Source organism: Orbicella franksi, chromosome 10, assembly GCF_964199315.1.
Source record: "Orbicella franksi chromosome 10, jaOrbFran1.1, whole genome shotgun sequence".
NCBI lineage: Eukaryota > Metazoa > Cnidaria > Anthozoa > Scleractinia > Merulinidae > Orbicella > Orbicella franksi.
The window spans coordinates 14,089,820-14,104,314 of record NC_138154.1 but is presented as its reverse complement, the minus strand read 5'-3'; the positions used below and the strand labels follow the sequence as shown (position 1 = coordinate 14,104,314).

The following is a 14,495-nucleotide window of genomic DNA, read 5'->3' as shown; positions in this document are numbered from 1 at the left end:
TGATAAATTGTAAGATTCTCTTCTTGCTAAATTCTTCAATATCAGAGTGTAAATGAAGTAAATAAAACTTAAGAAAACACAAGGTTTGGTAGGCGAGCTAAGGAATTGATAATTCGTGCACATTACGAACTGCAACGCAAAAGTCGAAACATAACGCCAAAAAAATATTAAGAAGAAAGAGATTTGAAGTTTTCAAATATTTCGACAAAACGACGGTTTGAACTCGGGTTCTTTTACTATTAAAAATTTACTTCTTTTTTTGTAACGATAAAATTCGGTAAGCAAAAAACAAATTGTAACTTTGGATGAAACTGGCAAAAATAATTTGCTCGTTCATATCGATTTGAATTCTCTTCAGTATTTCTGGTATATCGCGTTTGCTCGCATCTGTTTGATAATATCCACGACAACTCTGAGTCAAATTAGCATTTTTTGCAGCATCATTAGGTAAATAACACTCGTATCCTAAGAACAGTTAATTAAGTCAACAATTCGTTCACAAAAGTTGAACAAATTTAGATTACAAATCGACAATTGCTACAGTAAATAGCTCGTCAGTCATTAATATAAATTGAATTATGTTTCGGAGATTGAGAAATTTCCTTTATCGACGTTTCCTGAACGATTTATCTATCCAGCCCGCAATATTCCCTTTCGCGGTAGATCTTTGTCATAAATGTAAATTTAAAATTACTTCGATTGCGGACCGTCGCCTGTCGTTATCGCTGTCGTCTGAAATTTCATTGCTCCATGATGATAATTAAACCTTTTTTTAAAAAAACAATGCTGCATTTCAGTCACATGGCAAAATGAATCTGAGGATAAACTTTTGTGAGCACCCTTCGTGAAAGAGGCCAACTTTTAACTCTCTTGTAAATCATAATTATTCCAAAGGATGTTTTCCCTTTCTCTTTAAACGTCGAGTAAAGTGACAAATCAATTGACACACCAAACTGTTTCCTGATAAATTTTACGAGAACCAGCAAACACACTATCGAAAAGAGTTCAACTCCCGCGAGATTGGTTTGGCACACCAACATGACCGCCGTTTCATCGTTTTGGAACATCAATATGGCTGCCATGGCGTCATGTGAAAACGCTCTATTGGGAGCAGGCACGCGCGACAAATTCCCCCTCCCCCACCCCTTGGCTACATACGTTTCTTGCAACACTGGAACAATACAACTAGTATAGAAGGTCTGGAGAGGGGTGCTGTAATCTCTGCTGTGTATCAGTTAAATTCTTAGCCCATTTCTCATCCAGCAGTAAATGTTGCAGATCTTGGATGGCAGCTATGAGTTTAAGTCTCTAGAAAGTCTGTAGACTTTAATGACTTAAAGTCTCTAGACTCTCCTACTAAATGAACGACCGAGCACTCAGGGAAGATTGAGCACCAACCTCGTCTCCATGGTCTCTCTCTCCTCGCCCCCAAGAGAGACCCTGGGAACGAGTATTTGTTTAAGCGACGATTTTCTCGAAATCCACCCAACGATCCTACCTCAAAATTTCAGGACTATAATTTGTCTCTGATTAAACTTTCAAACAAACTGAAATGAAAATCTGCAAGACAGATTTTGATATATTTTTAAGAAAGTCAAAATTTCTAATTTTCTACCAAGTGCTGCGACAGAAAAATGAAAACTCATAACACAACGGGAGAAGCTCAAAGTTACTTTTATTTACACACGTCATAAAGATAGTTTACAGCAATCGGCAAACGTAGAGCTTATGTCAAATCCGTTTCACAATTTTCCGCCATTCTTTGTAAGTTTTCAATCTTCACTGGTGTGGTATTTTAGCACAATTAATGTCATTTATAGCTTCTTTCTTCCGCAATGGGCCTTAAAAGAAAAAAAAAAAAAGATGTCAATATAGAACTATCCCATGGGGTGGAGTACTTTACTCCACCAACATCTGCAGACCCGACAAAATATGTGAATGGACTACGAGTACTCCCTCTTTCACTTAGTCCGTCGTGCGTGACGCGAAAGAAAACCGCGAGAAGAAAATGGCCGCGCGAAATCCTGGGCGCCCCCAGGATTTCGCGCGGCCATTTTTTTCTCGCGGTTTTCTTTCGCGTTACGCACGACGGACTAAGCGAAAGAGGGACTACTCGTAGTCTAATATGTGAATTGCGATACCCTCTTTCAGACCTCACCCAAAAATTGATCACCATTTTAGAGTTCTAAAATTAGGTTCACCTCACTAATACATGAATTTAGCTAACCAGGGATGGTTTTCATTGGCGTAAACGTTTGAGAAGAGGCTTGGAATTTCTCCATTTTCAATGAGGAAAAACCAGTTTCAACTAAACATTTTAGTATAAATTTAGTAGCGGTCTATCATGAATGCCGTTCTCTGATTGGCTACGCTACTCACCATATATTTATTCTGTTGTAGATAGTGAGTAGCCTAGCAGTGTGCGGTTGTTAGCAAAATAGCGACTGCTTCTTTGCGTTCTCGAAGTGTTTGTGTAGAGGATTTGGTTAATTAATTTACTTGAACGAACAGCAGATTATTCGCTCCTTATTTCTATCACGTGATAGTTCACTCGTCAACTATCACGTGATAGAAATCTCGAGCTCATAACCTCTTTGTTAAATTCACCCAATTCCAGACCAGAGTACAAAATAATCCCCATTTCAGGTCGAAATACACGGCTCTAGAACCATGCCCAGGAATCCATTACCGGGAGCCTCCATCTCCTAAACTGACCCTGTGAGTCAATCCTTTTCCCTATCTTTCTATTTTTAGAAACAGCTCTTGTGGGATTTTCCACACGACCCCTTTTCAATACCCAGTGATACCCGAGCTAAGACCATTCTTTGTTACAATAAAGACAGATCCCACTTTTCCCCTCTATTTTGCATTTTCTATCTACAGAAACAAGATATTTCCTGCGAAACCAACAGATCCTTGCGCTAATTACAGTTCTAATTAGGAGTCAACCTAGGAAAGGGTTGACTCTACGTTATAGTACGTATGGAGGCTCTGGGTGATGAGCTCCTGACCCCGCCACCTCCCACCTTGGAATAACCTCAAAGGAGGCAGTAGACAACAAGCCGAATTTTTAAAAATTTGGGAGCACCAGATTTACACTGTGAAACCTTTTCGCAGAAGGCACACACAAGTCATTTTTCTAACAACTGGCGCCAGGAAAAGGGGTAATTCAGCTTGCGGGGCCGATTTGTCTCCGATTAGTTTCCGATTGGTGGCCGATTGGTCTCCGGCTGATTCAGCTACTGAACTGTATTCCTTCTACCCAGCGTTCTATTACAAATGCTGGTCTCTGATTGGCTACGCTACTCACTGTCTATTCTGTTGGAAATAATGAGTAGCCTAGCACTGTACACCGGGCGGACGCTTCTTTGCGTTATCAAATTGTCTTTGAAGAGGATTTAGATAAAAGTTTTGAATGACTACTAGATTTATACTAAAACAATTAGATTATAAGCTCAAGATTTCTGGGCGTGATATTTGACTCGCCGGCTGCGCCCTCGTCAACTATCATGCGATAAAATTCTCGAGCTCATAATCTAATTTTTAAGTAGAAAATATGCAACTGTCTTCAGCAAATTAAACTTGTTAAACTCACCTAGAATTTTTAAATCCACCTCATCTTAAGCAACCAGAGATCTCCTAAAGAAAACGAGAAAAGAGAAGGTTTAGTTATTCTCGATATGTTCTTGTATAAGTATGTCATTAACATCTGCAGATCTTGTTAGGTCTTCATCTACGTATTTAAGGGGGGTAATACAGGTACAGTGAAACCTGTATTAATACAGGGTGTCCACTCTAAACAGGTTCTAATATATTGTGCAATGATAGTTTGTTATTAACCCTTTTGAACACAGTGTAACACAGTGTAAGATCAAAGACAGCTCACAGCACAATGTCCAGTCAGTCAATGCATCAGTATGGAATAATCTACTTAGGCTTAAAACGACATCGCTGAACAATGTTAAAGGAGTCTGAGCTGAGCTTCTAAAAGTTTTATTTTTATTTTTTATATTTTTTTTATGCCTTTGAAGTGTCTCCTTATTGCAGGTTTTGTGTAACAAAATGGCTTAATATTGGTGTCCGTGTCCGTTTAACAGATGTGTCTGCTGAATGCAGGTTTATTTTGCAGTAAATGTGCAAAGAAAATTTAGGGACTCAAAGCTGGTGTCCACTTAATAGAGGGTGTCCGCTTAATATGGGGTCCGCTTAGTACAGGGTTCCTATGTATGACTGCGTGATTTCATACCGCGTTTACGTAAAGGGACACCTGAGTTTCATTCTAAGATGACGTCATGTTCGATTAGATTACGAAACTACACATGTGCTGCCTTTTCCAGTCTACCAGCCTCGCCTACCGGGGCTAACAGGCAACCGAACCCATGCTGACATCGTTTTATGGTACTGATGTTAGCGGTTTTCGTACGAGCTCGAAAATTTTGAGTGACACAGATGTTGATATTTAAGTTTGTGTTAGTATCATGTACAGAAATGCAGAGCCACAAGAGGGGTTGAGGGGGGGGGAGGGGGGGTGGCCGGAGGGAACTCTTATAATATGAAAGTCTTCTACGGATGCTCTCTTAAGCACTCTTAAAAGTTGTCAATTTTGTGCGAAAGTATGGGGCTTGGAGAAAACGGAGTGCTCAAACAATAACATAATTAAGAACTAAAAATAAAAATAATTATAACTTATCACACCTTTTCCTTCCAGGTCGGATCAGTCCAAAGTTACCTAATCCTCGACTATATTCGTCTAAAATCAAAAACATGTCAACTCAATGAGATGAAATAAGGTCTTCATTTGGTAATCGTAATACTAAAATATCAACTGTAATAATAAAATATTGAAATGAGTAATATATTTGATATGAACTCGACTATGATAAAAATCGTCTCCTTGACAGACAATGAAGCATTAAAGGTAAAGTTCTGTAGAGATCGCTGAATCGACCGTCTTTCGGTGGGACAGTCAGTCAGTCAATCACTCAGTCAGTCTGTCAGTCAGTCAGTCTTTCTTTCCGTCTGTCTGTCTGTATGCCTGTCAGTCAGTTAGCCAAATCAACCAAGCCACTACCAACTGAAAAGACGAAAACAAACAAAAAATATATTTTTAACCTACAGGCATGCTTATTTACAAAAAGTGATAAAGAAATAAACGCTAAACTAGAGGTAACAGTTGAGAAAGTAATGAAAGAAAAAAAAATACTTGTTATGAGTAACTGAAGATCCACAATAATGTCAGATTGTTCTCTGAAATAACTTTAGAGTCATAAAAAACAACCTAGTAGTAACTGAATTATAAAAAGCCGTATTTACCTGCTGGGAAGTTGCTATAATACGATACATCAAAGTTCGACCTGAGTGAAATAAGCAATAAAGAATAAAGCGTTTGGAAACTGACTTCATTACCCTTAAATTATAGTCTGATCAAGCAACTCTAATTAGAACTAATCGGTAAGTTGTATAATTGATGCAAATTGTATATTGATGAAATAAGTTCTGAAAAACCCGGGGGAAACTAAAACTAGTATTGTATCGTATTGTTCTGTATTGAAGTTTGTCGTTCTCGTTTTACGTTGATGTTAAAGGAACTCAGTCACGATTTGCGCATATTGAAGAGTTAAGCCTCAATTTTTAAATTCGTTGTTTGTAATCCGTGTTAATCTTCTCCATCCTTAGCCATCCTTGTTCCTTTATGGTTTATCATTATCTCTTTGGTGTTTTTCTATCTTATTAAACTGTTATTTTCAGGTTTCCTTCAATTTAAAGGTAATTTTGTATGTGGTCAAAATAACTCAAAATACCGTGACTGAGCTCCTTTAAACTGAGCAAGTCGTCACAACATTACGTTTATGTCGCAGTTAATTTTTGGTCTTAGTGCTTTTTTTTTTATCTAACTGTAAGTGGTTCCTTGTCTTTCAGTTAGTTTGGTTAGTTCCCGGGGGGGGGGGGGGAGGTGAATCCCCATATAAAAAAGACGGGGGTGCTCGTCGGAAATTTTGAAAGAACTCCTATTAGAGTTACCAAGATCCTGTTTTGTGGGCGTGGCTTGAAATATTTTTTGCCCCTAAGAGATACCAATTCTTACATAACACATTATCTCCTGTCATGTTGTTATGTTGCTATTATGTCATTATGCCAGGATGTTCAGACTGCAAACATAAAGCCATTACGTCCTTCTAGTGGCGTTATGTTTGCAGTCTGAACATCCTGGCATAATGACATAATAGCAACATAACAATATGAATATAACCGCAAAAGGAAAAAATATGGTCTTTTCCTTATGAGGTCAGGAGGTTTTACTTCTATTGTGATGAACTGAAGACGTGTTTTTCTTGGATTTTAGCTAACTGGTTTATTTTGAATAATTCAGTTCAATAATTCGAGTCTTTAAGTCAATGCTTCAAGATGTTTTAGTTCGGACGGCCAAAATTTCTAAACAATTGAAAAAATCCTTAATTATTGCGCAACAAAGCTCGTGAAATTAAACTGCCGCTTAAAAATGCGGTGCCTATAATTTCTTGTCGGTAAACTCGATACCTCTTTCTTCCTGGCCTTGGAAACTCCGGTGGAATACCCTTAAAGTCTCCCTGATCGCCTTGAAAGGAAAGTGTAAAAGAAATATGCAGTGAAAATGTTAGGCTCACTTTGAACAAATATCCCAATGTACTTAAAGACTAAAAACAGTTTTGTTAAGAAATTTTTAGCTCGACTTTTAACCAGGTTTTTCGTCAGTTAGACATTGTAAAGGTAACAATTTTACCTGTAAAAGACAAACACAAATAAACAAGCAGGCAAACAGACAAACAGCAAGCCGGTCAGTAAGCCAGCTAGACAGACAGAAAGGCAGATAGACAGATAGACAGATAGATAGACAGACAGACAGACAGCCAGGCAGCCAGCTAGATAGATAAACAAACCGAGCTAGCCAGCTAGCCGGCCAAACCGTTAGATAGACTGACAGCCAGACGGGCAAACAGCAAGACAGAAAGACAGACACACAGACAAACAAAGAAGCTGCGGCACTGCGTTGCTGGTAAACTGAAACATTTGACTTTATTAAAAGTAAATTGAGTACAAACACGTGCCTCGAGTAGAAAGTGTGGGAAGTGCAAACCATTTTCCTAAAAATATAAGTCCAAGAAAATGTGTGGAGTTTTACTGGCGTGCGATTTTACAACTTTGAAACGTGGTAATGTCACTTACCTAACACTTGAGAAGTTGCGTCATCTAGATTCCTAAATATCAAATCGTAAATCTAGGTTACGCTACGATTTTCTTCAATTATTTGTAAACGTAATGAAATGAAGCTTTCAAAGCAGAATCAAAATATTTCTCTTCTACGAGCTTTCGGAGCCGTCAAGGCACTTTTTTCAAACGATGAAAAATGTCAAAAGTCACTTGATCTTTGATGACTTAATTCACGTGACAGAATGTCCAGGTACTGGACCGGAAGTTTAAAACCACGGTCTTGATTGAGGACTGGAACCTGGCACTGGATTTCAATGGCCTCTCGTTTCCTTCTTGTGCCGTGACAGCTCCGAAACTGTGTCGCAGTAGTTAATATTTAAATTCTGGTTTAGAATCGAAACTTAATTTAGGTATTCTTTCAACAGAATCGGGAAGCAACATTTTTGCTCGTGTTTGTAAATGTCATTATTAAATATTGTTAAATTCAATATAATTGTTAACGACTAATGATCTGTAAAATGATTAAATACACTAGTCAGTTAAAAATTATATGGTTTGCCAAAAATTTGATCGAAGAGGTGTATCACGTGACTGGAAAGCAGTCATTCAATGTTGATAGGCAATTATGGTAAACATTTATGTATTCCTAGTGGGGCATGTACGCTCTAGGTAAGTATCGTTTGTTTATTTTGCAAAAAAATCTGTCATCAGCTCCGTGAGGTGCGCACGGTGATTTTTTCCTACCAAATTTTGTCAAGCATTACCAAGCTTAAAGCCGGCGTCCTGCTTTGGAGCAGGACAAATTTTGGTCAGACGTGAAGACTGAGAGATTTTTCAATTACGCGACATGATCAGAAGGAAAACGTCAATCAAGTGAATCTGATCTCGCTTTTCAGATCAAGGAGTCTCAATTTCCATGTGATTGACACTTCGCAGTTAACGAATATTTTTTTACGGTTTAGAGTGCGCCCACGATTACGAAGAGCCAAACAAATTTTGTCAGCCTAGTGCGTACGGGCCCTTATTGCATTATTTCGCATGTTTTTGTTTAGTGTTGGCAAAGGAATCACTCTGTACAGTAGCAAAAGAAGAATTTACACTGAGCAAGAATTTTATAAGATAGAGATACAGAAGTCAATGCCCGTGTTATAAAAGATCTAATAACATACCACTCATTCAGTGGACTTGATTCGTAGCTTGAATCTTCTGCATTACATAAGAAAAAAAAATAATCCATGAAAACCCAGCATACATATTGCACGGTCTTTAACATGCAAATATATAACCACTGGCAATAAACCTTTCCTTAGTATTTTATTAAAGCCTCATACAATTTGCAGCACGAGCTTGAAATAACAGGGCCTTTCCCTCTTTCCAAACGTGTGTGTTGAACGTACATCTTGATAATCATTTTTTATAGCCTCAAACAAGAAAGAGAAAAAAAAATACCTTCATAACGATCTTCGGACAAGTTTGTGTCATCTGCAAGAGACGTTAAAACAAACATCATTACCTGGATGATCAACTTAATTATAACAGCTGCATTATGAGCTCGAGATTTGTATGAGGTGATAGCTGATGAAGCCGAAGGCTGAAATTGATTGTCCTAGAAGAATTTTAATTAATTTTCTTAAATAATAATTTCATTTTTTCCTCTACAGTTTATCTAGCATTACATTTCACTCTTTAGAGAAAACACTTGCAGACTGAATAGCAGCTGAAGCTAGCTGCGTATTTGTGCTCATCAGCACTTTTAAGCATTTAAATTCTCGTAATGGTCAACATTTTCTGCTCTCTGTCTTCATGGGAATTAAATCATTAATTAACTCAACAAAGTTTCTACATTGTGCTCCAAAAATTCGGAGAAACGAGAAAACGTCTCTATTTTGTTGACCACCTCGAGTCACAACACATGTACTTTAATGGCTGATAGTGTGCGATAGCTCAGCCAATCAAATTGCAGCATTTACATTAGTGTCTAAGTAGAATTCTATTTATTCCATTATTGTTCAACATCAGTAGAAAATTGGTAAGATTTAATCAGTTCGTGATGCAAGCTACGTAGCAAAAGAATTACCAAAGACTAATGGGAGTTAGGCAATTTACTGGGTTCAGATGTAGAAAATGTATTGCAAAATGCTAGGATTACTAATGGTTCCTTTTTTTCGATCCCAACGGTTTCATGGTGTTGTGTTCTTGGGAAAGAATCTACCTTAAAACTCACAGTGCCTTTATCCAGCAAGTAACATTAATTAGTGGCAGTGGAATGTTTAGACAACCCATCATTATATTGGAAGGTCACTCCTGAGATGGACTGGCAATATGGCATCCTAGTTCCTTAGAAGTCGCTTCATTGTATGGAAGATAGGATAACCTCAGGTTTGGAGACAACTTTTCCTCGATTGCACATTAAGCCTTTTAGAGATTAAAGTCGGATAAATTTTCAAAGCCTAGTCAATATAAAAAAAATGGTTTTGGGAAAAATTTCCATGTGATATACAACTTTTAATATTAGGCATTTTTTTTGTTAGTTTCGTGCCCATTTTACGTAAAGTTAAAAGCTCGTTGCTTGACCTTTTTTCCCAGGCCTCCATTGATTAGTGGATTGGGGGTCCCTTTTTGTAGAAGCTGCAATTAAATTAAAATAAATATTCAAAATATTGTTCTTACAACATTATTTCTGCAGCAAAGATCAGTTTTGAAATTACATACAACACAGAGCGGATACGAAAACTAGGAATACTATTATTGATAAATAGCAAAATATTACGCACCGAACTAAATGGCCAATTCCCTCTGTGAGATGTGCCTGCAGGGAATCATGGTAGTTGTACTCAGAATCTTGGACTGGATATTTGTTTTGATGAATACCACTACCATCATTCCCGGCAGGCACATTTCATAGAGGGAAATGGCTATTAGAGCAATATCAAAAACTTAGCTGACTGCTGTTGACGAGAAAGGCCTTCTGTTAGCTTATTTTTTAGAGTGAACAGTCGAGGTATAATTCTCAAATGGTTATACCCGTCAACTGACAAATAGCAGTTTCTATAGGGCTGATTGCAATAGATTCCCCCACCCCACCGCCTCTTCAGTTGGAAGGCACCTCCTTCATCAGTACCCACAGTCTATCTTTGCCCTCGGTTTTGATTTTAAACTTACCGGCAACTGCAATTGTCGCTAAAAATCCAAGAATGACGACAATAACGAAGCTTCGCATGATGAAAAAATCCCTGAAAAGATGTAATACAAATTATAAGTTAAACTATAGCTCATAAAACTTCGGCAATATTTCCAGGTATAGCTATCCACAACAGGAAACGTTTACGTACGAGAAGGGAACAAATACAGTATTTAAGAATCAATTTGGCACTGCAAAGGTTTATGAAAAACAGGAATAGAAATAAATGTCGATTTTTAGAAAGTTGAGATATCCCTAAAATTTCATGGCCCAGCTTTTCATTTTACTGAATTCTACAGAAGCCTTGAGTTGCGTTAGTGTCAAGGTTAGAGTCAGGCTACTAAACAGCAAACAGAGTAGACAGAACAAAAAAAGCAAAACCGATCAACTCAGCAGGGTTTATCTTAGAGCTTGGATTTTAACACGAAACTGAATCAGTAATGCAAAAACAAAAAGATGAAATGATAAAGAGCAAAACCAACAAACCCGGAAGACGAAGTGAATTATAAACAGAAACGTCAGTTATTGTTATTTGCAATATTTGGAAGTAAGTACCTTATTCTGTATTTCTCGAGAGAAAATATCTTAGTACTGGGTTTCAAAGAGCTAATAGTGAGCTGAATTATTCACACAATTCAATAATTGTCAATGGTCTCAGTCTTGACAAACACATGGATTAATGTCATAATTGAAATGTTTGTCCCATTAGCGATAAAGTCAAAAAGCATATTATCGGAATCATCTCTGCTGAAACTGTTCTTGATATCTCGATCAATATTGAGGTTTTTGATGTAATTTAGTTTATGGTGAAGAAATTGGAATTTGCTAAACGTGTACAGAATGAGGAAAAGCAGGCAATTTACTTAGGTAGAGAAGATTAACTAACACGTCAGTGATAAGCATGTGCTATGAACTCAAGATATTATCCGGTATTGCATGATCATCAGTCCTTTACGGTATAAAAAGCGTATCTTAACCACAAAAAAAAAAAAAAAAGAAAACTGAAGTGGCTTACAGGCAAAGCTAATATCAGACGTGGGATTCATTTGCCAATGAATTGCAACATGTTTTGGTTTTAAACATTCTTGAAATCGATCGAAAAGCCGAGACGTTTTAGCTTGGTCGTTTTATGAATTAAGTTTATCGTAAGATGTCATAAGTAAGATGAACAGTTTACGAATGTAGGAAAATGATATCTACACATCCACAGCCTTCAATGGAAAGAAATTCAAGTCTGAAGGCGTCTTATCATGTCATCAAGTTAGTTATCGATGTTTGACCCCTCGTGCAAATAACTGCAAGTCATGTTTACCCAGGCTTGTTCAATGAGGCTTTTCAGTCATTGAAGAATCATGAAGCTTCGTTCAGATCATCGAAGGAAGAAATTGGTTTGAAAAATGGCTCGCGTGAGCGTCAGTTCATTTGCCAGTTACACATGATCTCCATAAAATGATACGAAGTGGAGTAATTTTCTTGTAACTTTAAAATGAAATGTTTATAGTTCCTGTCATAATTTATCTACTCCCTTACATAGAGTTAACGTTTCCAAAGATAAATGCCGATAATAATTGCCAAAACAAGGAAACCCACTTGTAAGGATTAACGGATTTCAAGGCTCTAATTTTGATCGGTCCCTTCTCATTACTCTTTGATTTATAACTTCCTTGCCCAAATCAGTATTTCAAGTTCTACCTTTTCTTGCAGTTTAATTGAAAAGAAGGAGGGTTTGTGACCTCTCAAATTGTCAAACATTTTCAAAAATAAAAGAAAATGGAAACAGTTCTTAATAAATTGTTCATGACGATATTTAGGAGATGAATCTTTCAAAACTACATGGCCCGCGACTTGACAGCAAACGTCTTTTTTTCTTTTCATTTTCAATAACTATAAAGTTTGAAAAATATCTTTTGAGAAAATCTTGTTTCACAAAAAAAGACACCCGACAGCAATAAAGTGCTCTTCAATCCGACTGACATCACTTAAAGTTTCAAAAGTTTTACATCCAAAGACATTTCTTTCTAAAAGCCGGTCAAGTGAAGCAATGTCAACTAGTTGACCAGAACAACTTATTACATGAGGGTGAAATACGTTTTACGTTCACGGTGTTTTAAGCCAAAGAATACCGATGAAAGAAGAAAAAAATCACTGTGCTTCCTTCTTGTTTGATTAGTATAAATTTCTCACGTGCTCAAAGTGTTTTACTTACCTTTTGTCAAAGTCAGTTTACCCTTCTGACACTCCAATCCACAGTACCTCTAAACTACTGTTCAGCCTCTTAAATAACCCCACAGATGGGAACACGATAATTATAGCCTTCCAGCGGCATATCAGCATACACGGCTTCATTATTACTTCAAAGCCTCTCCAGAACTTTTTTACTTTTCATGCAAATTAAGGGAGATTTATGCCATGTCCGCCCCTGACTTCCGTTGGGCGACAATGTTGCCTTTGTTTGTGTCTTAAGGAAAAGAAAGTTATGAATGACAAAAGTCGTAAATCGTAATTACAGCAAGCGACAATCAACTTTTTCTCCGATGTGATGACTGTGTTGATTATACTGCCGGTAATTAGGAGAGCTGCCTGCGAGGCAGACTAACGCCGGAACGAAGAGCAGTGATTTTAAATTTGAAAGGTTTTTGTGACAATTCTGGCGCCTGACTTAATCCTGATGTGCGTGAGTTTTCCTAAGCGTCGATGCTGTCATCTGTGGGGTGTCTTCCTCCAAAATCTTATCTTCCTCAAGCTGATGAAAACTTATCTGTTGTATTCTAAGTTAATTAATTTGTAAATAAACGTGAATTATCGTGTGGCCGTTTCTTACAGACCTCGTTCTTCGAGAGATCTAACGACTACTGAAATAAAATCAACTTTAAGCCTTGGCTCTTTTCACATTGTCAATTGACTTTGAAAAAGTGAAATTATAAAGCCTGACAAGACAAAAATGTTTTCCTAAAAATTACAGTATTTTCAAAATGTGTAGTCCTCAAATTAAATACAACTTAAGTTTAATAATGTCGTAAAACTTCCTTGTAAAACATTTGACCTGGCATGCGTTATGTCACGTGAATTTCTTTTGTGGCATCTCTTCGCTTCACAGCAGGTAGTATTCTTATTAATTTAGAAGTTAATTGATTGTGAAGATCAAGAAATTACCCAGTTTAGAAATTTATTCTCGAAGTAATTGCTCGTTCAGATCTGAAATGAGACACCGCTTGTTACAACGCAATTTCCCAAGAGACCGCGTCTCAATCACTACTTGTCAAAGATGATCCCTCTTGAGTAGAAAAGTGTTTGTTGCGAATTGGGCGTCTTACAAACAGTGTCAATATGTTCTCGCTGCACGTTTCCGTAATTTAAAAATAAATCAGCTGACGATGAATTGAAGTATTTTTAAAACAAAAAACAATATTGTAACTACGCAGATAGCGACTTGAAATTAATCAGAAAGGGGCTTTCCTTAATTTTTAATGGCATGCCAGCGGGGTGCTGCAAATATATGGAATACATTGACGTCGATGCTATCTGCGATGAGCCTCGCGTGTTTATTGAAACACTTGACAACGTAAATAATAAAGTTTTATTTGACTTCCTTTCCCAGTTACGGATTCGTTTTTGAGATGTGGGTGGTGTTTTGACCATTTTTTTAAGCGTCAATAAGACACCACTCCATCCACTGAAATCGGAAATAACATGGCATATTTCGACAATCGTTAACGTCGAAACATTATTAAAATACGTATTTGAGCCATAGACACGATTTTTATGACACGCACAAGAAGATAAATAGTTAAAGTACAATAAACAGGAAAAATCGCCATTTTTCTGATTGTTTTTGCCTGTCAGGAAAGGGTTTATCCAACGATCACACAAAATGATTTATGACCATTTCATTTTAAAGCCATTATTAGGTAAATATCACGTAAATTCTCCTAACCAGTGTTCATTGATTTGTTTTAAAAGTGTTTGGGAGAATTTGTGGAACATAGCGAAAAAGTCCACTGGTTGATCATGCTTCGTACTTACTGTCAGAACAGTAAGTACAGTTACAGTTTTTTTTTATCCATCGATCACCCAAAATGATATGTGACCACTTCATTTTAAAGTCCTCTTTAGTTAAATATCACGT

At 37.2% G+C, this 14,495-nt stretch overlaps 2 protein-coding genes across 2 annotated transcripts in view; one reads left to right on the top strand and one right to left on the bottom strand.

Annotated features, from left to right (window-relative positions):
• The window catches only part of LOC145499291 (uncharacterized), a 189,210-nt gene that overhangs the window by 54,603 nt on the left and 120,112 nt on the right, over nt 1-14,495 (top strand). The window lies entirely within an intron of this gene.
• LOC145499721 (uncharacterized) lies at nt 1,663-13,285 on the bottom strand. Its single transcript, XM_081479245.1, has 11 exons — nt 12,576-13,285; nt 10,351-10,421; nt 9,763-9,816; nt 8,638-8,670; nt 8,358-8,394; nt 7,204-7,235; nt 6,538-6,595; nt 5,314-5,354; nt 4,696-4,750; nt 3,596-3,639; nt 1,663-1,841 (listed from the first exon to the last, which is right to left on the bottom strand). Exons 2-10 carry the CDS (start codon nt 10,406-10,408, stop codon nt 3,621-3,623), a joined length of 387 nt encoding a protein of 128 aa, XP_081335371.1. The 5' UTR covers nt 10,409-10,421; nt 12,576-13,285; the 3' UTR covers nt 1,663-1,841; nt 3,596-3,620.